The sequence below is a fragment of the Microcaecilia unicolor genome, chromosome 4, assembly GCF_901765095.1.
Source record: "Microcaecilia unicolor chromosome 4, aMicUni1.1, whole genome shotgun sequence".
Taxonomy (NCBI): domain Eukaryota; kingdom Metazoa; phylum Chordata; class Amphibia; order Gymnophiona; family Siphonopidae; genus Microcaecilia; species Microcaecilia unicolor.
The window spans coordinates 26,414,576-26,438,831 of NC_044034.1; the positions used below are offsets into that span (position 1 = coordinate 26,414,576).

Below are 24,256 nucleotides of genomic sequence, written 5' to 3' on the forward strand. Positions count from 1 at the left end.
CATGGGGAGACCAACTTTCAAAGGCATGGGGGGAGGGGGGTATTCTATATAAGTACATAAGTAATGCCACACTGGGAAAAGACCAAGGGTCCATCGAGCCCAGCACCTGGCAAGCTTCCCAAACGTATAAACATTCTATACATGTTATTCCTGGAATTGTAGATTTTTCCCAAGTCCATTTAGTAGTGGTTTATGGACTTGTCCTTTAGGAAACCGTCTACCCCTTTTTAAACTCTGCCAAGCTAACCACCTTCACTACGTTCTCCGGCAACGAATTCCAGAGTTTAATTATGCGTTGGGTGAAGAAACATTTTCTCCGATTTGTTTTATATTTACTACACTGTAGTTTCATCGCATGCCCCCTAGTCCTAGTATTTTTGGAAAGCGTGAACAGACGCTTCACATCCACCTGTTCCACTCCACTCATTATTTTATATACCTCTATCATGTCTCCCCTCAGCCGTCTCTTCTCCAAGCTGAATAGCCCTAGCCTCCTTAGTCTTTCTTCATAGGGAAGTCGTCCCATCCCCCCTATCATTTTAGTCGCCCTTCGCTGCACCTTTTCCAATTCTACTATATCTTTCTTGAGATGCGGCGACCAGAATTGAACACAATACTGAAGGTGCGGTAGCACCATGGAGCGATACAACAGTATTATAACATCCTCACACCTGTTTTCCATACCTTTCCTAATAATACCCAACATTCTATTCCTTTTCCTAGCCGCAGCAGCACACTGAGCAGTGTATTATGGACGACGACACCCAGATCCCTTTCTTGGTCCGTAACTCCTAACGTGGAACCTTGCATGACGTAGCTATAATTCAGGTTCTTTTTTCCCACATGCATCACCTTGCACTTGCTCACATTAAACGTCATCTGCCATTTAGCCGCCCAGTCTCCCAGTCTCGTAAGGCCCTTCTGTAATTTTTCACAATCCTGTTGCCAGTTAACGACTTTGAAGAACTTTGTGTCATCAGGAAATTTAATTACCTCACTAGTTACTCCCATCTCTAAATCATCTATAAACATATTAAAAAGCAGCGGTCCTAGCACAGACCCCTGAGGAATCCCACTAGCTATAAAAGGCACCTATGTGAGAAGTCCAAAAAGGGTCTTGTTAGTATTATAAAAAAAATGTCACATACTGGTATTATACATACATAAACACACAAGTTACATGTAACAATCAATAATAAAAAATGAAAAATAAAATGCTAAATTACAGATAAAACTTAAGGGGTCGTTTTACTAAGGTGCACTGAAAAATGGTCTGCGGTAGTGTAGGCGCGGCTTTTGGGCATGCGCAGAATCATTTTTCCGAGTACTTATAAAATAGGCCTTTTTAAATTTTTGCCCAAAATGGAAATGCGGCAAAATGAAAATTGCCGCACATCCATTTTGGATCTGAGACCTTACTGCCACCCATTGTACCCAGTGGTAAAATCTTACAGGGTAACCGGACAGTAATGACTTATGCATGCAAATGCCACTTGGTGTGTGTCCGATATGCGTGGCAGAGAAGAAAAATTATTTTTGGGACGCACGTATCGGACGTGCGCCAAAAATGAAATTACCGCAAGAGCCACGCGGTAGCCATGCGGTAACTCCATTTTGCACATGTTGGGCGTGCGTAGATGCTTATATGGCTTTGTAAAACGGTCCCTAAAGCATGCTTTAGTTTTTATCTATAATTTAACATTTTTTTTTAAATTTCTGATTGTTAAATGGAATGGAATGGAATATGTCAGTTTTTGAAATTTATGTCTACTATCTTTATAGCACTACAAAATATTTGTGTTTTTCTGGTGTTGTCCTGGTTTTGGGGGGTTTCAACTGAATTTTTGTTAGCATATTTTATTTATTTATTGCATTTGTATCCCGCATTTTCCCACGTATTGGTAGGTTCAATGTGGCTTACATGGAACAATGGGGGCGGTTACAAGGTATCGAGTGGGGTTAACACTTCGAAAGAGACGGCGAGAGTCTGTAGATGTTTCTCGCGGGAGTATTGAGCCAGGCTAAGACCTTAGGAGAGAGAGTTACAAAGACCGGTTGACAGGAGGAGGTGACAAAAGCAAAAGTGAGAGGGGAAGGATAGGGAGCGCTTATAAATGCGTGTTGTAGGGATTGGGTGCAGGATGTGGAGGAAAAAGAAGATAAGCCACATGTGCATTGGCAGCTGGGATTTAGGGGGGCTGGGGATGGCGATGGAGTTTTGTTTTGTTGTTATACCAATATTCATATAAATAAAAATTTTATTTAACACTAGGATTTATTTACCACCTTTTGGAAAAATTCATTCGAGGTGGTATACAGTATGATTGCCAAACTGTAAACACACAGACACACAGGGATGGAAAATGAATAGGCAAGTTGGGGGCTGACTTTATGGCTCAGAGGCAATGTTTCCCAGTGCCACGCAGAGAGACCAGGGCTGGGGTAGGGAGCTCCAGTCATCACACAACAGTGACATCTAGTGGCCAAATTTAGGACTGGGCAATAATTTTATTAGTTTATGGTCACTCTTAGGGGTTCTTTTGTTGGACCTAGGGACTTCTGTACTATTTTTTAATGATGCCACAAATTTTTTGGTTTGTTTAACTTCCCATACTGTTTGCTAAAATTTTTCTCTTGCTTAGCTTTTTAAACATTTTTTTTTATTTTTGTTTCAGGGGCAAGGTGGCGAAGAGTATTCATTATTTTCAACATAAGAAAAACGTTACGAATAATGCCTTGGGAAATGTGCATTGCCTTGGAGATTCCTGGAGGTTAAACATAGCTGGCATTTGATTTCACAGCTAGTGTGGTAGAATTCTGCCCTTTCATATTTACACTTGAATGTCAAACCTTCGAAATCTGGACCCCCCCCCCCCCAAGCAAAACTCTTGGAGAGGCCATTCACACCATGGCTCATGCCTGGAAAACAGAGGGTGGAAGGGTACCCCTGCTGAAGTTGTGAGTGTGCAGGGTAATCCCCTTGCAACGATATAACACTTCACCTCAATGTTCAGGTGCAGGCCTCAAGGCTCCTGCATTTTTAACAGTAGAAACATCTCATCTGACCCCTATGGAAGAAAACATTTATAACAGGTTGCCTACGTTAACAGTGCAGGAAGATATCTATTTTTTGCCTGTTCTATAAAGACACATTAGAGCCTATCTTCACTGTTCCCTCTAAGCTGAGCAGGAGTCCTCCACCTACAGTCCTTCCAGTGGGTGGCGCTGTTTCACTATCACATTTTCAATAGTGAGGGACAGGCAAGCTCTGCAGGACTCCAGGGAACCTGTCTGCCCCTAGTGATTGAAAACACAATATTAAAGCACCATCCCCCAATGGCAGCAATGCAGCTGGAGGACTCATACATATCCTGCAGAAATTAAAGGCATGGGAGTAGAGACCTGCATGGGAACGAGGTTAGCGGGGATTTTTATTTATTTATTGCATTTGTATCCCACATTTTCCCACCTCTTTGCAGGCTCAATGTGGCTTACAAAACTTCATGAATGGTGGAGATATATAAGAAATAAACATGTAGTATTACAGAGGATCTTGGGTAACATGATAATGGTAAAGCATGAAAGAAGTATAACAAGCAAATATTTAAAAGACAATTCTGGATATATGTGGAGGAGTTCGCATTTATTGGTCTTTGTGGTTTGCCTTCTTAAAGAGATGGGTCTTTAGTAGTTTGCGGAAGTTAGTTAGTTCATAGATCGTTTTTAAGTTGCGCATTCCAGAATTGTGTGCTCAAAAGGTTGACGCCTGCGTTAGTTTGTATTTTAGACCTTTGCAGTTGGGGAAATGAAGATTAAGGAATGTGCGGGATCAGTGGCGTAGGAAGGAGGGGCGGCGGGGCGGTCTGCCTCGGGTGCACGCCGCTGGGGGGGTGTCGTCTCCGTTGGTTCCTTGCTCCCTCTGCCCCGGAACAGGTTACTTCCTGTTCCGGGGCAGAGAGAGCAAGGAACCAATGGAGCCGATGCAGCTCCCAGCGTCGTGGACTCGGGGGCGGATCGGTCCTCCCGCCCGCCCCTCGCTTCTAAACTAGGTAAGATCGCGCTCCTGGGGAGGGTGCGCAGCTGCGACCCGCCCCGGGTGTCAGCCGCCCTCGCTACGGCACTGTGCGGGATGATTGTTTAGCATTCCTGGGTGGTAGGTCTATCAGGTCTGACATGTAGGCTGGGGCATCTCCGTGAATGATTTTGTGAACTAGGGTACATATTTTGAACGTGATGCGTTCTTTAAGAGGGAGCCAGTGTAGCTTTTCTCATAGGGGTTTAACACTTTCATATTTTGTTTTACCGAATATGAGTCTAGCTGCTGTGTTCTGGGCTGTCTGAAGTTTCTTGATTATTTGCTCTTTGCAGCCCGCATAGAGTGCGTTGCAGTAATCTAAATGACTAAGTACCATTGATTGTACCAGGTCCACAGAACTACTGCAGGGGTGGACACGGGTCCTGCAGAGATCCCGTGGAGATGGACACAGGTCCTGTGGGGTTCCTGTGGAAATGTAGTCCCAGGCAAGCCCACCTATCCTTTCCTTGTGCCATGGCAATTATAATAGCACTAAAAAAAATGTAATGGCTATAGTTGATAGCATTGAAATCCCCATAAGCACAGATCTTCCGGGCTGCCAGAATTGCTTTCCTTGTTTGTACCTGGACAGCACCCGTAGTTGCCTTGTGATTGCTGCAGCTGAACTTTAGCAGCTGATGAGCTTTATTAATCACCTAGAAACTTCTGTGTTTGCCTTTGCATCATCTAAGGTCCCTGGTATGTGGGTGTGCTCTGTGCAATTCTGCCTAGTCCAGTTTTATTCTGAGTTCTTGCCTGGTTCTTGTTTGTTTGTGTGTAGTTAGCTTTGGTTTTATTGTTTAGTTCCTAGTCTTGTTTCTGGTCTGCATTTCCTTGTCTTGTGTCTGTGTTCTTTATTAGTGACTGCTTGGCAGCTTTTAGTCCTGACTCACTCCTGTCTGTGTTTCTGTCTTAGTGGCTGCCTGGCAGCTTGTAGACTTGACTCTGTTGTGTGTTTTCTGCTGGTATCCAGTTCCTGCTGTTATGACCCGGTAGTAGTGAGCCCTTGTGCCCCGACAGATCACGGCAGAGATGGAGTGCTACCGCACTCAGTCAGGCAGCCAGACAACCCCTAGCTTCACCTGGAAAATGACCACCATTCACCAGGAGTTGAGCTCCCAGCTGCAGGCGGCCACCAGGACTTCTGAAACCGGCGGGGTTGCACAGCTGCTGACCAGGATGGCAGGAAACAGACACAGTCCAGAACCAGTACTCTGACAGGCAAAGAATAGTCAAAATCAGTCCAGGGTCAAGGCAGGCAGCAAACAAGCGTAATCCGAGAAAACTAGCCAAGGTCCGGAGCACAGGTAAACAGGAACAGAAGAATAGTCAGTGAACATCACTCCCACAGCAACTCCTCAGAACAATTGAGGCCGAAGCAATGAAGGCCTGGAGGCAGTGCTTTAAATAGTGAAGCAATCTGAGCAAACCAAACTCAGGTGAATCCAACATGGCTGCCCCCATAGGAGATCCTCCCAAGACCAAATATGGAGTTCCTGTTCTTGTTTATACAAGATGGCTGCCCCCTCCTAAGCTAGCCAAGATGGCTGCTGCCCTTGCTCCAAGCCGGATGATGGCTGCCAGACTTAGGAAACTGAAACAGACCCTCCTAAGACTGAACCTTGTTCCTTTTGGACGGAGCTGAGGAATGACTTAGCCGGGAGGAGCGTCGAACAGGTGAGGGACATAACACCTGCCCAGTCCGGTAAGTCCTGCCGGCAGCCTGCACCCAGGGGTTCAACTCCTGGGGAAGGGTGGTCAAGTGCAGGTGAAGCCTTGCTCCAGTCCTGTGGGGGAAGGGTGGTCAATTGCAGGTGAAGCTTTGCTCCAGTCCTGTGTTCTAGTCCAAGTGTTCTTGTCCAGTGTGTTCCTGCTTTACTTATCCCTGTCTGCAGTCCCTGCTTTGTGTGTGTGTTAGCCCAGTGCTGGTTGGGGTGGTTTTGCCTGCCACTGCCACTCCTTGGCAGCGGCCCAAGGGCTCACAAACCTAGTTGCTGCTTTGAGACCTGACACGAGTTGCCTTCAAGGTATGCACCTTGATTCACAGGATCATTTATGGGGAAGTTCCAGATTCCATGCTTTTGAATTGGTTGACTTACCACTCAGAAACAGATTCAGTCTCTCACGATCCTATTTAAATTTACACTACCCAGACTGTACAAATCTACTGATGCCTCCAACTTCACCTTCATGGCCACACAACTGTGGAATGATTTACCCAAATCAGTTAAATCCACTCAGAACTACCTGAATTTCAGAAAATTATTGAAGTCCGTGCTGTTCAAGAAGGCTTATTCTCCAGGTTCAACATAATCTGTTTAACTCCTGATTTAACAAGACTCATAGACACTAATTATTCTTTATCATCATCTACATATTGCTGTTTAAAAGTTATCTATATGTTCATTACCTTACTCTAATACTGTTTGATTATACTTTTCTTTACTGTAGCCTCATACAGTTTTGTGTAAGCCACATTGAGCCTGCAACTAGCGGGAAAATGTGGGGTATAAATAAAATAAATAAAAATAAAATAAAATAAATCAGCGAAAAGCTGCTGGTACTCACCTGATGTGGTTCCAAGATAGTTTTTATTCTACCTTCTTCCTTGATTTCCGTGAATGCTTCAGAAAAGGACTTTTCCCCCGACTGCATCGTGATCGTCAGCACAGCGTCGTAGGCCTCTCGGAGCTTGCTGTTCTTATTAAGGACGTACAACGAATTGTTCTTGTAGGGAAGACTATAGAGTAAAGTGTCGTACGGGACAAAGATATATCTTCCATCCGTCAGTCCCATTTCATGGGCTTTTGTAAGAAGGCTGGCCTGGTCTTCCCCTCCAATCAGGACAGAATGCATGCACAAAACTATAACTAAAATGGAAAAAAATTATAAAGAGTTATATTTGAGTTGTCACAGAGAAAGGGGAAAGGCACGCATATGGGGAAAAGAGAAGTCCTCTAATATTAATGGGGTCCTTTTACTTAGAAACGGGCTTAGCACATCCTAACGCAGGTCTTTCCCATACACTAGGGGGTAAATTCTGTAAGAACTGCCTAAAAACCAGGGTCGAAAATGTAATTGGCTTAACGTGATGCTGCCCGATTACTGTTATGTTACCGCCAGAGCCGTCACTGCCTCCTAAATAAGAGGCGGTAAGGTCTCCGGCAGAAATTGGCTGCTGGCCGATTTTTTAAGTAACATAGTAGATGACAGCAGAAAAAGACCTGCACGGTCCATCCAGTCTGCCCAACAAGATAACTCATATTTGCTGCTTTTTGTGTATACCCTACTTTGATTTGTACCTGTGCTCTTTAGGGCACAGACCGTATAAGTCTGCCCAGCACTATCCCCGCCTCCCACCACCAGCTCTGGCACAGACCGTACAAGTCTGTCCAGCATGGCCATTTACTGCCTCTATTCAGAAAATGGCCTCAGTGCGCGGCAATCCCACGCACTGACGCCACTGTGGGCCACGTTTTACTGTTGCTTGGTTAAAAGGGCCCCTTCATTTATTATAAGCTGCTGAGATGGTTCATGCCTTTGGCAGTATATCAAATAAAGATCCATTTCATGCAATCGCTCATACATCCTCGTTATTTCTGCTACATTATGACTACATTTATGCTTACTCAACTTTTTTTTATTCATATATCAAAATTAGACCAATTCTAAAACCCACACATTTGTTTAAATAATACAGGGGACCTTTTACTAAGGTGCGTGGAGGGGCATAATCGAACGGGGCCGGCCATCTCTAAGGCCAGCCTCGTAAAGTGGCATACCCGACCGCATTATCAAAACAAGATGGCTGGCCATCTTTTGTTTCGATAATACGGTCGGGGCCGGCCAAATCTCAACATTTGGGCCGGCCTTAGAGATCGCCAGCGTTAGAGATCGCCGCCATTGGTTTTTGCTTCAGATGACTGGAATCAATCGCTAAAGCAAAGGCTGTAGGGAAAGGTACGGTTTAAATAGATCTGGCTTCTAAAGTCTGCTGCTTCAGATGTCAGCTCAGTCCCTGACAGGCCAATCAGAAGCAAGTCCCAGTCATTCCCCTGCCTGTCTAGCAGAATCATAACACTCTTATGTTGAGATAAGTGCTACCTCAATTCTTACAAGTTGATACAAATTACACCAGTCTACTCAGTGCATATTTTCTAGCGAAAAAGGTGCCGGTACTCAAATGGCAGGCCACTCTTCAGGGGTGGAAGTGATCACTGAGGGAGCCACCCCACAATAGCCAGGCCCCCTGCAACCAGTCACAGAACCTATGATAAGACAGAATTGTTGTGTAGATCCTGAGCTCTTTCATTAAAACTTGGAGACCATGGGTCAATTTTAGCAGACAATGGAAAAGGTGCCGGTACTCAGTACCCCCAAGTACCCCCTCAAAAAAAGCCCTGAGTCTACTTATCTTGACTGTTCCTTCATGATGTTAACCTTGCTTTACTGGTCCGGTCTTAGCAATTGCAGGACCCTATGCAGAACAGTACAGTGGGCCCCTCCCCACCTGCACCTGTCCACCCCCCACCCCCTGCCAGTGCCTACGCCCAAACTCCACCCATGCCCACCACCAAAAAACATAATTTATCAATTTAAAAGGAGGTTTGGAGCTCTCGGAACTCCACGTCACCCCCATACCTTGATATGCATCCACCACGTTTCAGTAAAGAGTGGCAGACAGCGGCAGCAATTTTCATATCCCGTCAGCTGCCAAGGCCAGAGCCACCTTGCTACTGCAATCCCGCCCTTGCGGAAGCAGGAAGTGACATCAAAAGGGGGCAGGACGCAGCAGCAAGGAGGCTCTGGGCCTGGCAGCTGACAGGATATGAAAATCGCTGCTGCTGCCTGATACTCTCTACTGAAATATGGATGCACATTAAGGTACAGAGCAGGGAGGTGTTCCGAGATAAGAGGACAGATGTGCCAAAGATGCAGGGCCCCTAGGAGCGTGAGGCCCTGTGCGACCACTCCTGTCTAAGACTGGCCCTGTTGCTTTAAACCATCAAATGATCACTGGTCATCAGTTCTCAACAATAGTAGGTTTGTTTGAATTAGCCTTTATCAGGATGAAAACTCATTACTCTGTTTCAAGTGTGTAAATGCAGGCCCTGAATGTATCATTCCTTCCAACAGTCTCCACTACTTCTGTGATTAACTCCATTTTCATATATAACTCAGCTTCCACTGCTATGTACTTGTTATGTACAAAGGCTTAGCAAAACCCTCTTCTCTCAAATCTACTGATGATTTTCAACAACATTAAAAACATCCTGAGCGATTTGCACAGAATTAACCCTCCTGGGTTTCAATCCTTGGTCTCATTAGGGATATCCTAAAAATCTGACCTCTTAGCAGTACTACAGGACTGAACCCAGATAAACCTGATCTAAACAAAATCTACTCTTAAAGGACGGACAACTTTACTGAATATGATAAGGAGATTTCCCAAACCATTTAGAAATGCAAAGAGCAATTCACTTATTTATCTGTTTGTTTAGTTTTTTATTTATTGGGATACTTGGGTAAATTGGGTGTCTGAAAAGTGCCCTCTATCAACCCAGATTAATTTATGAACACGATTCTAATACCCACATACCTGTTGCAAGTTTATCATCCTGAAGGAGGATGTCAAAAATTCTTTAATATAACAGCTAAAAACACCGACCCTACAGGCCATGTTTCGGCTCCAAGGCCTGCATCAGGGGTCTATTAAATCTCTTGTGTTTGGCTGATGGCTTAATCAAGAGAAAAGTAGCTGTTAGGCTTCCTTAGCTGAGAAAATCCAGTACTGCTGTACACCTTGACGGTAGAACGCATCTATGATGTCACCAACGTAAACGACAGCAGTACTGGATTTTCTCAGCTAAGGAAGCCTAACAGCTACTTTTCTCTTGATTAAGCCATCAGCCAAACACAAGAGATTTAATAGACCCCTGATGCAGGCCTTGGAGCCGAAACACGGCCGTGTCGGGTCGTTTTTTTTTAGCTGTTATATTAAAGACTTTTTGACATCACGTGAGGGTTTTCCTCAGTGCATTTTATCTAGTGAAAAAGGTGCTGGTACGCAAATGCCAGGTCACTCTTCAGGGGTGGGGTGATCATTGAGGGACCCACCCTACAATAGCCAGACCCCCTGCAACCAGTCACAGAATCTATGGCAAGGCAGAATTGGTGTGTAGAACCTGAGCTCTTTCATTAAAACTTGGGTTCCATGGGTCAATTTTAGCAGACAATGGAAAAGGTGCTGGTAATCAGTACCCCCAAGTACCCCCTCAAAAAAAGCCCTGGTTTTCCTCCTCCTTTTTGTTTTCTTTTGCAAGTTTATCATTCACCATAAATAGGGGACCTTCTACTAAAGCTTAGAATGTGCTAATGGAATTAACCTGTGCTAAATGCCAAGAAGCCCAAAGGTATAAAATGGGCTTCTTAGTATTTAGCATGTGCTAATTCCGCTAGTGCGTACTAAGTTCTAGTGAAAGGGCCTCAGAGTGATGTTCCTAGTAGTAGTACCATTTAGCAGCTTTGGTGTGGGCCAAAGGATTCCGACATCCGTCTTGACCATGAAAATCCTTCCCCTCTAGATGGTAAAATCCTGGTTCCAAAGAGGTGAGTAGGGGGGCCCTGTGTTATGGATCAGAGTGTCTGGAAAGGGATGCCTCTGGGAGATTTTACCTTTCATGGAGGGGCATGGTGCTCAAGGTGGCTACCATGGAGGTTCATTCCAATTTGTTGGGTTCATGGAGAGAGGAAACTTTTCACTTGGAGCTGGTCAACATGGGGCATTTTGATAGGCAGCTTGAAGTCATCATGTACAGTATAGTTTTCTTGGTTATTACATATGCTACTATATAGTCCATCTAGAGGTCATCATTCTCTTGACGACCTCCGCCTTTGGATCCCAGCAGCATGAGAAGTTCACTACTATTCAACAAGAAATAAAGCCTTTGCCTATTAACCTCCTTCCCTATGGAATTCTCTTCCCCGAGATGTATGTTTGGAGACATCTTATCCAAGATTAAGGGGTCCTTTTACTAAGGTGCACTGAAAAATGGCCTGTGGTAGTGTAGGCATGGGTTTTGGCCACATGCAGGATCATTTTTCAGTGCACCTGTAAAAAATGCCTTTATTGGGGGGTCGAAAATAGACTTGCGGCAAAATGAAAATTGGCGTGTGTCCATTTTGGGTCTGAGACCGTACCGACAGCCATTGACTTAGCAGTAAAGTCTCAGCAGTAATGGTCAATGCGCGTCAGAATGCTGATTACCGCCTGTGCGGCAGAAAATAAAAATATTTTCTGACATGCTTATCAGATGCGTGTCAAAAATGAAATTACCACCCGGACCAAGCGGTAGCTGGACGGTAACTCAGAACTGATGCATTTTGTGCATGCATAAGTGCTTACGTGGTTTAGTAAAAGGACCCCTTAGGTCCTTGTTGAAGACTTACTTGTTTGAGGGGGCTTTTAATCTGCATTTGGACATGGTTGTTCCTTCCCAAGATCTACTGACTCTGGCAAATCTCTATGTGATTTCTTTTTCCTGTCAGTCCTCTCTTGTCTCTCTTTTAACGTTTTCATTTTGATGCTTTCCACCTTAATACTTTCCTGTCGAGTATTGTACATAAGTATTGCCATACTGGGAAAGACCAAAGGTCCATCAAGCCCAGCATCCTGTTTCCAACAGTGGCCAATCCAGATCACAAATACCTTGCAAGATCCCAAAAAAGTACAAAACATTCTATACTGCTTATCCCAGAAATGGTGGATTTTCCCCAATTCCATTTATAATGGTCTATGGACTTTTCCTTTAGGAAGCCATCCAAACTTTTTTAAAACTCCGCTAAGCTAACCACCTTTACCACATTCTCTGGCAATGAATTCCAGAGTTTCGTATTGGCATTCCCTTTTGCTATGATTTTAAGTATTTGATTTTAAATTGTGAACCACTCTGTTCTCTCTTGAGGAAGAGCAGTAGATCAAGCCAATAAATCATAAACTATAATACTGTGGCCATTCTAGGATGGAAAACATTGAATATATAATATGTAGAACCTATTGTATGCCAAGTTAAATGATGCTTTACTATGCGCGTTAAGGGAATAATTTTAAAAACCACTTACACACATGCTAGGGAATTCTGTACACAGTGCCTAAAGTCAAGAACTAACTCTGCACCCAACTTTCGGTTTGGAAACACGCTCTGACAGATGCAAGGCACCAAAACAAGGCTGAAAGGGCAGATCGGTGTGGAAATACACTTATATGCCCAGCTATAGGATAGCACCTGCTCTATCGTCTTTCCATACTATCAATATTGCAGTTCCTCTCTGTTTCTTGATTGTTTTGTAAATCACTTGACTTTTGTTTGGAACAGGGCTGCCGAGAGACAAAAGCAGGCCCGGGTCCCCCACCCCACTGCACCAAACGCAGGGGCATAGCCAGCAGCTCATGGAGGGGGGGGGGGACTGTGGGGCCACCCATTGCTTTTTGCTCTCTCCCCAACTCCATTCCTTCTCCTCCCATTAAAATTGTTACCATTAACATTGGCCCGCTGGCCGCAGCAAACTCTACGCCAGCTCGGAGCTTGGATGCACTGGGCAGGGCCGGGTACCGCCATTTTCGAGGCAGCACTGATGGAGGAAGGAGATAGCCTCCCTCCGCTTCCAACGAAGGTAGGGGGGTGGGGAAGGGCCACTAAGATCACCAGGGGTGGGGAGGGGATCGACTTGCGGCCCACTGGGCCACCAGTGCTCCATTCATGGGAGGGGATGCCAGGGGGGTTAGGGGGGCAGGAGACCTATTGGATCTCCAGTCTCCCTGAGCCTGTGTTGGGGGGGGGGGGGGTCGGGGAGACTTGAAGGTCCGCCGGACCTCCAGTCCCCCATGTCGCTTGACTCGGAGTGGGGGTACTTGGGTGTCTGGTGGGCCCATGGACCTCCAGCCCTTGTGCTTGACAGGTCTGGGCTTTTGACAGCCTAGACCTCTCAAACAAGTGCGGGAGGATTGTGCCCGAGAACATGCTCAGGCACAATCTTCCTGCACCTTTCCCTATGATCAGAGTGACTAGTGTGCTTAAATTTGCATGCTATTATCTCTGATCGTAGGGGCTGTAAAACCCTGCGCTTTTCCAGCACTATTTTTAGAGCACTGTTTGGAACAGCGCGGGGCTTTCGATCATCTGCCCTTAAAAGCGCATATTTCGTTTGTGTTCAGACCCCTGGAGGAATGGATCACTCTCAGGAACTGTTCCTTCCCCGGGAAAATTCCAGGATGGAGGCCTTTGAAGACCTGAATGGCAGTGAGTGGTCTTCTGCCCTAAAGGACTATTTTCTGATCCATTTCTGTATGTGAAGCTGTGTCTTGTGCACAGAGATAGACATGTGTAGCATGTCCCTTTCTATATGTGCAAACGTTTACCCAGAGTGAATGGAAGTATTTTTTTTTTTGGGGGGGGGGGGGCAGGGCAGGTTTAGTAAGAGGTTCATACTTCTGCAAATACTTCATCAAATATGCATGTATGTGTGTGCAAATTAACCCTGGAATTTTGAGTATTGCAAAGAGCAGGTGTAAATGCATGAACATTAAGTTCCCAGGGATAATTTGCATATAGACATTTTGGTTGTTTTGAAAATTCACCTGTACTCACACAGGGAAAAGTACACCCATCTTAGTTTTTACATCTGCACAGTTATAACATGTCCCCTTAAGAAGGCAGCAGCCAATCCTAAAGATACCATAAGGCCTGTGGAGGAGTGGTAAGCTGGAAGCACACAACGTGCATCGAGTTTTACACCATGGTTCAGAAAAGCTGAATTTTAGCAAGAGAAGAATTCTAATGCAGCATTTATGCAGCGGGATGAGCAGAATGCCCCCAACACACAAAGGATTTATTTGGGATTAAAATGAACCTTTAAAAGGGGGACATTGCATAAAGTGCCTTGGTTCATATATCCTGTATTGTCATAAAGGCAAGAGCCAGCTTGGAAGAATCCTAATAACTAATAACTTTTTAAAATTATTATTGGGAGCGATAACCATTTCCCCAGGGTGTCGCATAACACAAATATAAGAGCCTTAAACACAGTAACAAAAAGAAAACATATGTAATTCTAGATCAAATAAACCTATGGCACCAAAGGTTGTAACGCATTTTTACAAGTGTAACTTTTATTGCAGAATAAACATTTGAGGTTAGATTATCTATCGGGAATCCTGCTTCCTAATATGTAAAGACGTCGTATAAGTCGTATAATGTTAAGTGAACATAACCGTAGATAATAAAATCACTGGTCTACAATCCTGATTACTTGTTAATCATTGTTAAGAGCATTAAAACTTTTTATGAGAACCTCTGTCTTATTTTCTCAGTGTTACAGACAGGCTGTAGCAGAGTAAACCTTTATGGCTAATTTATGTTCACTGCCAAAAGCAGGTCACACCATTGGCAGGTACACAATAAAAAGCTTATGACTTTCCTGAGAAAATGGCACAGTAGAAAGAAACATTGGAAAATTTCCCATCGTGCATTGCTGTACCATTTTTGTTTTTGGACTCGGGTAACATAAATGGTGGCAGAAATGGACCACCTAGTCTGAACTAGTATGGCAGTTCTTATGCTCGTATTCACTCAATTGCTAAGGATGTAAAAAGAAATTGAAGTGGTGCAAAGAAAAGCTACGTGAATGGTACGGGATTTGCGTTACAAGACGTATGAGGAGAGACATGGAGGGGAATAATCGAACGTCGCTGGCGAAATAGGGCGCCGGCGATCTATTTTGGCGGCGGCGCAACAGCTGGCCGGAACCGTATTTTCAAAAAAGATGGCCGGCCATCTTTTTTTTCGATAATACGGTGTGGGCCGGCGAAATACCTTGGATTTCGCTGGGTTTGAGATCGCCACTTTTGTTTTTCCGCAATAATGGAAAAAACTGCCGGCGATCTCAAACCCGGCGAAATCCAAGGCATTTGGCCGTGGGAGGAGCCAGCATTTGTAGTGCAATGGTCCCTCTCACATGCCAGGACACCAACCGGGCACCCTAGGGGGCACTTCAAACATCTTTTATAAACAACCAAATTAGCTTCCAGGTGCATAGCACCCTTCCCTTGTGTGCTGAGTCCCCCAAATCCCCCCCAAAACCCACTGCCCACAAGTGTGCACCATTACCCTAGCCCTAAGGGCTGAAGAGGGGCACCTACATGTGGGTATAGTGGGTTTTGGGGGGTTTGGGAGGGCTCAACATTACCCACCACAAGTGGAACAGGTGGGGGGGGGGGGGGGGGGATGGGCCTGGCTCTGCCTTTCTGCAGTCCACTGCAACCAACAACAACTGTTCCAGGGACCTGCATACTGCTGTCTGGCTGCTGGGTATGACATTTGAGGCTGGCATATAGGCTGGCAAAAAAGGTTTGTATTTTAATAATTTTAGTGTGGGAGGGGGTTGGCGACCACTGGGGGAGTAAGGGGAGGTCATCCCCCATTCCCTCCGGTGGTCATCTGGTCAGTTGGGGCACCTTTTTGAGGCTTGGTCATGAAAATAAAAGGACCAAGTAAACCCGGCGAAATACTGCTTATCACCGGGTTTTATTTTTCCATTATCCGCGAAAGCCGGCCATCTGGTAGCCACGCCCAAGCCTGCCCATGTCCCGCCTTCGCTTCGCCGCCAACACGCCCCTTTGAACTTTCGCCGGCGAGGCGAAGGGAAAGCGGCGAAGCTATCACAAATGTAGCTTTCGAATATATGCTTTTCGCCGCTTTTGCGAAATCGCCGGCCATATCCCGATTTGTGTCGGGAAATAGCCGGCGATTACTTTCGATTATAAGCTGGTTACTGACCTGAACATGTATACCCTGGAGGAAAGGAGAAACAGGGGTGATACGATACAGACGTTCAAATATCTGAAAGGTATTAATCCGCAAACAAACCTTTTCCGGAGATGGGAAGGCGGTAGAACTAGAGGGCACGATACGAGATTGAAGGGGGGCAGACTCAAGAAAAATGTCAGGAAGTATTTTTTCACGGAGAGAGTGGTGGATGCTTGGAATGCTCTCCCGTGGGAGATGGTGGAGAGGAAAACGGTAACGGAATTCAAACATGCGTGGGATAAACATAAAGGAATCCTGTTCCGAGGGAATGAATCCTCAGAAGCTTAGCTGAGATTAGGTGGCAGAGCCGGTGTTGGGAAGCGGGGCTGGTGGTTGGGAGGTGAGGATATTGCTGGGCAGACTTATACGGTCTGTGCCAGAAGCTTAGCTGAGATTAGGTGGCAGAGCCGGTGGTGGGAGGCGGGGCTGGTGGTTGGGAGGCAAGGATATTGCTGGGCAGACTTATATGGTCTGTGCCAGAGCCGGTGGTTGGGAGGCAGGGATAGTGCTGGGCAGACTTATATGGTCTGTGCCCTGAAAATGACAGATACAAATCAAGGTAAGGCATACACAAAAAGTAGCACATATGAGTTTATCTTGTTGGGCAGACTGGATGGACCGTGCAGGTCTTTTTCTGCCATCATCTACTATGTTACTATGTACCCTCTTAGGCTGCTGAGGATACAAGACCCACCTCTTCATTTACAGACAGGGTCATGGCAAGTTATGTGTAGGCAGTGCACGTTGGAGACGGGGATGGCAAAATTGCACCCTGTCCGTTGCTGCACCTGCTTGGCCATGACGCAGTGGTCGGCGAGGGAGTGTTAGAGAGCAAGTCACGCAGGGCACGTTTTCAGCTTGAGACAATCCTGTTCACACCCAGTACCCTTCCCTTTCTATTTCTACCTACAAAGCTGAGTAGCCTAATGGTTAGTGCAGTTGGCTGAGAACTGGGGGGGAACCAAGTTTGATTCCCACTGAGGTTTCTTGTGACCCTGGGCAAGTCACGTGAAGCTTCCACTGCCTGAGGTTTGATATTTAGATTGTGAGTTTATGGGAGACAAAGCACCTAGATTCATTATATGGGATTGAATTTTATAAATGGCCACTTAGAGAATTCAGTCCTGTATACTGGTTTCTCCACCCATCCCGCAGAACCCCTTACCCCTAGACCCCCTCCCCAACAAAGAAATGATGAAGCTGTACCATTCCAGACCCAAACCTCACCTCTCACTCAAAACCACTACGACAAGTAAAAAACTACAAAGATTTTTGCAACAGGCTAAAACCAAAGGTTTCTGGATTGTTGTTTAAACACTTTTTAATGTTTCTTTCTTGGGTATGCCCAACTTCTTTTATTCTGTTCCGCACTGAGCTTGGGTGCTGCCATTTTTCAGCTGCCGTAAATACTGACGCCCAACTTTTGGTGCAGAAATGGGCTCTAAGCACTCTTTCATAAATACTGTACAACCTAGAGTGTTCTTTATAGAATAGATCTCTGTAACAATTTTTTATGACGCTGAAATCCCAGTGCTATTTATGGGAAGCCCCTTCCCCAAAGAGTGGATGGTCTTACGGAACAGTGTGTGCCCTTTCCTGATAGTGCATGAATTCGTACGCTATCCGTAAATGTGTGATGGTTTGCACATGCATGCACTGCTGAGAAACAGTGTACACTCTTCCAAAAGAGCGCACGGTCTCTGCACATACTGAATTCTATATATGGCACCTAAAAAAAAAAAAATTGGCACTGAAAATAATCATCTAAGCGCTATTCTATAAACCGTACCTAAAGCTAGGCACAGTTAATACCACTTAGGGCCATGTTTACTAAGCCATGTTATAGGCACATTAGCATTTTTAACGCGCATTAACCATGTACGGACGTTAACTGTGTAAGCATCCTACAATATCCCTATAGGTGCCTACACGGGTAGTATGCAGGACTCTAAGACTTGTTGCTATAAGTCCTATATCCCGCCGTACAACCCTGGCACACCAGTTCACACCTGGAGACTCTATCTCTCTGAAAAGTCCTTTATTGAACAATGTTTATTCACAGTCAGTGGCGTAGCGGGGGGGCTGCCACCCGGGGCAGGGCGGTTCGCCGTTGCACCCCCCCCAGGTGCAGCATGATGACACCCCCCCCCGACCAGCTCCCGCACCCTACCTTTAAAAAGAATATCGGAATCCGAGGCGAGGCGCAGCGCCTCGCGCCTGCCCTGCACGTAAAAGAAATATGGACCGTCAGGCCTTCTCTCGCTCTGTCTGTCCCGCCCTTGCAGAAATAGGAAGTTGCTTCAGCGGAGGGTGGGACAGACAGAGCGAGGGAAGGCCCGATGGTCCACATTTCTTTTACGTGCTCGCCTGGGATTCCGATATTCTTTTTAAAGGTAGGGTGCGGGAGCTGGTCGGGGGGGATGTCGATGCGCCGAGGGGGGGAGCTGGCAGGGAGCACTCCCCCCCTGAGCTGACACCCGGGGCGGACCGCCCCTCCCGCCCCCCCTTGCTATGCCACTGCTTACAGTTAACTGCAGATCAGAGGTTCTGCCCCACTGGCACAGAGTCACCGTGGTACTGAGATTAGCAGTTGCTCAGAGCTGGCAGAATGGTGTACAGTGCCCTTTTTCAGCAACCTTCAAGGTAAAAACTAAGTGCACTAACCAAGGGTAACACAAGAAAGGGTTCTGAACTGTCTTACGAGATGGCAACTACCTCATGACTAGAGGGAATAAAACAGGGGACGCTCTGAAATAGTTCCTCAATTATTACTTTAAAAGGAGTGAAGCCTGGGATTACTTTAATTAGTGGGATTTGAATTAGAGACTTAAGTATATGTCTTGTTAAATAACTTCTGGGTTTTTAAAAGAGAAAGAATGTAATCAGATGTATTATTTCTAACTAATATTGGACAATAAGTATGTTTTCAATGAAATGATTTGACTATACACCGTATTGGCTTTAAAGAAGCCAACCAGATGATCAATGTGGAATAATGAATTAGACGAGTAATATCTGGGGATAATCAGGTTAATACCATTTTTCTGTTTACTGTTTAATTGATCTCCTTGTCTTGTTTCACTCTCTCTATTTAGTGGTCTAAGGAAGAGAATAGGATTACCTGACTGAAATAATTCCTATATATTACTCTCTCTGTATTTCTGGCAAGTTGTTTTATCACTTGTAAAAATTTAAATGGTTACAAAAAAAAAAAAAAACAACAACAACAGGGGATGCTCTGACCCAGTAAGCAAGGGGGGAAACCCACCAATGGGAACAGAGCTTACCAACTGGCAACAGCTTAACCAATCATTTAATAGTTCTAAACAGACAGGCAAGTGGAATCACATTGCCCTACAACTACACCCACCATAATGCATTGCTGATGTGACTCTGCAGTGAGCATAACAGAAAAAGTGTCACACTCACCCCAGAGCCACATGACAACCAAGGAAAGGCTGTCAGAGGACAGAACAGTTAGCAGGTGCGCTAATTGTAGGCATGTTAAAAATGATAACGCGCCTTAGTAAACAGGGCCCTTAGGCAAAAGGGTCACACGTAAAATTTAGGTATTCACCATTTGCACAAATGAATACGTGGTGAAAATGTTTGCACCTAAATTTATATGCGGTGCCCACATTACATGTGTATCTCAAAAGCACAAAAAAACAGAAGAAACCAGTCTTCGCAAAAAAAACCCAAAAAAACAACAATGGATAAAACAGTGAAGATGACCAGAAAAAGAAAAAAGGAAGAAAGCAAAAAATAAAGAATAAAAAAATAAAAGATGAAAAAATAATCAAAACGATGTCTTAGATGCGAGACGCGAACTAGAGCTTCTCCATTCTATGCTGTTTTGCCATAATTTTAGTGCCAGAAGATTTCAGACGTTTTGATTTAGATTCTGTACATATGAATATAAAATCATCAGATATTAAGTAGAGAAAAAGATACTATACGGTGAAAAGACTCCTGACGCAGGCCTTTTTGGCCAAAACACAGCTGTGTCGAGTCCTGGTCCACCTTTTTTGTATGATATTGTTTATGGTTAATAAATATTTTTCAGTTTTTACATTATTGGTGTTGTTTTGATTATTTTTTCATCTTTTATTTTTTATTTTTTTATTCATTTTTTGCTTTCTTCCTTTTTTCTTTTTCTAGTCATCTTCGTTGTTTTATCCATTATCTCAAAAGCAAACCTAAGCACCACCCCAAAACACACATATGACCCTCTCATTTCCAAGTCTATTTTTTGACCCACGTGTAAATTTTAGGCATGTATCCTGCACCTAAGTTTATGTGCGCGAGTCCCAATTAGTACCAATAACTGCTTGTTAAAAAGCCAAGTATTGGCAGTAACTGGCTCATAATTCTATTGAATTGTGCGTGTTAGAATTGAACCTAAAATTGCACACGTAATTTTCGCTAACTTATATAGGATCTGGGGATAGTGTTTACTCTTTCAGGAAAGCACACTATTAACAGTACATGAAAAACAAAACCACCCAAACAAGAGTCAAAAAACTCTTCCACAAGAAAATACAAACTATACATAAGAAGTTCACTGGATCAAGTGAAAAGTTTATTGTCCAAAAATACTAACATCCAGGCCCAACACAGGCTGTGTTTCAGCAATCCAGCCTTTGTCAGGGGTCCTTATCAATCAGCTTACATAAACTTACACAGTGAAACCAGGATGTACTATAAAACTCTGTCATTCGTGGAAATCAATAAAGCCAGCACCAATGCTATTGAGATCGCATTGGTATTCGCTTTATTGATTTCCACGACTGACAAAGTTTTATACTGCATCCTGGTTTCAATGTGTAAGTTTATGTAAGCTGATTGATAAGGACCCCTGACGAAGGCTGGATTGCTGAAACACAGCCTGTGTTGGGTCTGGATGTTAGTATTTTTGGATAATAAACTTTTCACTGGATCTAGTGGACTTTGTGGTTTGGCATCTTCCACTTTTCTGTGTTCTATATTTAAAAACACAACATTTTGTGTGCAGGGCTGCAAAGAGGGGGGGGGGGGGCAAAATTCCCCGGGCCTGGGCCTCCAAGGGGGGCCGGGTGCCGGGGTCAGGCTGCCGGCGCTGCAGTTCTCGGTCTCACCTGCCTGCCTCCTCGGCTCCGGGCCCCCTGCATTCGAAGCGGCAGTCACAGATCACCTTCCAGTTTCCGCAAGGGTGGGACACAGGCAGGGAAGGCCCGAAGGAAGTTACATCAGATGAGGGCAGGACACAGGGAGGGAAGGCCTGAAGAGAGGCGATCTGTGACTCAAGAGAGGCAATCTGCGACTGCCACTTTGAATGCAGGGGGCCCGGAGCCGTGGAGGCAGGCAGGTGAGACCAGGGACTGCAGCGGCGGGGGTGCGACGGGGGGGGGGGCGGCAGCGGCGGGGGGAGCAACAGGGGGTGGCAGTGGCAGGGGGAGCGATGGGGGGCAGCAGCGGCGGGGGGGCGGAGGCGGGGCGGCCTTGCCCTGGGCCCGGCCTAGTCTCTCGACGGCCCTGTTTGTGTGTTGTTGGGTTTTTTTTGCTTGTTTCATCATCCGATAACATAGGATATTGACATTTCTTCTGTCTTTTCAAATGAATGCACATCCCTAATGACTATATTTTTCTATGCAGACATATGATTTTATTTTGGATTTCTCAGTAGTCCTATGATCTTCTTTTTTTAACATTTTGGTATGCGTAGCAATATTTTAGCTTAAGCATTCAAAATCTGACAGGAAACGCAAGTGAATGAACTAAATTCAGTATTTAGAACACTTACCTCTAAGGTCATGGGTTTCTTTAACCTTTATCAGAGTGTTTTCAATGCCTTTGTCCCCATCACCTACAGCTGTTACAATTCCTACTGGAAGGCCTTGGCTTTGCAGAGCGCTGGCAAATTTCCTTGAAGTATCTACCCAAAGGTCATCACTGGAAGAAATTATGCCCACATGAGCCCATCGAAAGTACTTCATGAACGTGAATAAAACTTTGGCTGGGTTGGGCAAGGTCCTGGCAAACGTTGGGAAGCTGTATCTGTTATCCAGCTCATGGTTCACACATGCCCATGAAAACACTGCTTTGTCCCAGTTCTTACCCAGAAGTGTAGCAGCGTCACAATAGCCAGGATTCACAGGCCCCAAGAATGCCGATGGCATTTTTTCATAGCCTGTAAATTCAACTAGGGCTTTGGATGTTTCACAGTTTTCTTGAAGGACTACATATGTGAGTCTATATCCCAGATCCAAAGAAGGATCACTGTTTATTGTCTCAATGGCTAACTCGGCAGCCATGTCTGGCAAGGCTTTCGATAATAAAGGGTCACATTTCCATGGTCCCAGCAGTCCCACTGTAAAATTCACACCGCGAACCTGTAAGGGAATCATTAATATTCCCAGCAGCAACCAACACGGGAAGACGTGGAATAGAAACGTTCTGTCTGATCTCTGAACACTTGATTTGTATGATCTTAGGAGCCTTGATATCATCAACAGAAAGTGTTGATAGTTTGAAGGAAGATAAAACATTGTCCCTATAGCATATATGAGCCAAACTGAAGTCTTGAGGTGCCCATAAATTTATAGCTGTTTTTGCATCTGTGGAAAAAAAAATATCATTTTGTTTACCTTCATTATTATGCTTTCTAATTGGAATCGTTTATCCAATTATTACAAAAGTAAGTCAGAATGGTTTACAATGTAATATAACATTAAAATATAACGTTAAAATACTATAAAACATACTCTGAAATCCATTTATGATAGGAAAACACAGCAAACCAGACAGTCAATTTAAAACAATTCATACGAATTACTTAAGCTCTAATCATAATGTTTGCACTATATTTACCTACATGTAACATATCAACTCAAAGCCATAAGCCTAAATCTGCACCATTCACTATTATGATCTTATTCTAGGAGGAAAAGACCTCAGTGGTTCAATATGAGGGGCATAATCGAACGCGAACGCCCATGTGTAAAAACGTCCATCTCCGGAGACGGCTCTGCGAAGAGGCGGAGCGAACCGTAAAATCGAAACAAGATGGCCATCCATCTTCGGTTTCGATTATACGGTTCGGCCCGCTGAAATCCCATCATTTGTGTCGACTCCAGAGATAGACGACACAAATGGTGAGATTGCTGGACCTAGAGATGGCCGTCCGCGGTTTTCAGCGATAATCGAAACCGCTGCCGGCCATCTCAAAAACGGACCTAATCCAAGCCATTTGGTCATGGGAGGGGCCAGCATTCGTAGTGCACTGGTCCCCCTGAGATGCCTCTATGCCAGCCTTAAATATCATACCTAGCTCCATGACAGCAGTATGCAGGTCCCCGGAGCACTTTTAGTTTAGTTGGTGCTGCGCGGGACCCATGCAGAGAGCAAAAATCGGAAGAAAAAAAAACATGCAAGTGCAGTCAGGGACGTCCAAAAAATAAAAATTGCAAGTGCAGTCAGGGACCTCCAAATTAAAACAATAGTAATAGTGGGATTTGAACCAGCCAGCTTCTGATTACAAGACCTGTGCTCTAACCACTACACCACTTATTCAGCTGCCTAGACTGCCTTCCCTTTCCATTAAGTCCCTCCAAGTTTCTGTCAGCCAATCACAGCTCCTTTAGCTGACACCAATGTCAGGTAAATGAGCTGTGATTGGCTGACAGAAACTTGGAGGGACTTAATGGAAAGGGAAGCAATGTCTAAGCAACTGAATAAGTGGTGCAGTGGTTAGAACAGAAGTCTTGTAGTCTGAAGGTGGCTGGTTTGACTCCCCCTATTACTATTGTTTTAATTTGGACGTCCCTGACTGCACTTGCATGTATTTTTTCTTCCGATTTTCGCTCTCTGCATGGGTCCTGCGCAGCACCAACTAAACTAAAATTGCTCGGGGGGACCTGCATACTGCTGTCATGGAGCTAGGTATGGTATTTGAGGCTGACATAGAGGCTGGAAAAATTATTTAAACAGTTTGTTTTTTAGGGTGGGAGAGGGTTAGTGACCACTGGGGGAGACAGGGGAGATCATCCCCGATTCCCTCCGGTGGTCATCTGGTCAGTTTGGGCACTTTTTGGAAGCTTGATCTTGAAAAAAACAGGACCAACTTTGTGTGGACTAAATGCTCATCGGGGACGTCTTGCTTCTTTCCATTATCAGGCGCGGAGGTCCATCTGTTAACCACGCCCCGGAACGCCCCTGTCCCGCCTTCGCTACTGTTCGGCCACGCCCCTGAGAATTTCACCCGTCCCTGTGACGGAAAGCAGTTGGGGCCGTCCAAATTCAGCTTTCGATTATACCTGTTTTTGAGACGGACGTCCAT

At 45.0% G+C, this 24,256-nt stretch overlaps 1 protein-coding gene across 1 annotated transcript in view; it reads right to left on the minus strand.

Moving 5' to 3' along the window:
* The window catches only part of LOC115468223 (retinal guanylyl cyclase 2-like), an 85,480-nt gene extending 63,014 nt beyond the window's left edge, over window positions 1–22,466 (minus strand). The window contains 2 exon segments of the mRNA XM_030199757.1: window positions 6,644–6,945; window positions 21,722–22,466. Coding sequence (XP_030055617.1) covers window positions 6,644–6,945; window positions 21,722–22,466 — 1,047 coding nt within the window.
* Window positions 22,467–24,256: the final 1,790 nt, after the last annotated feature.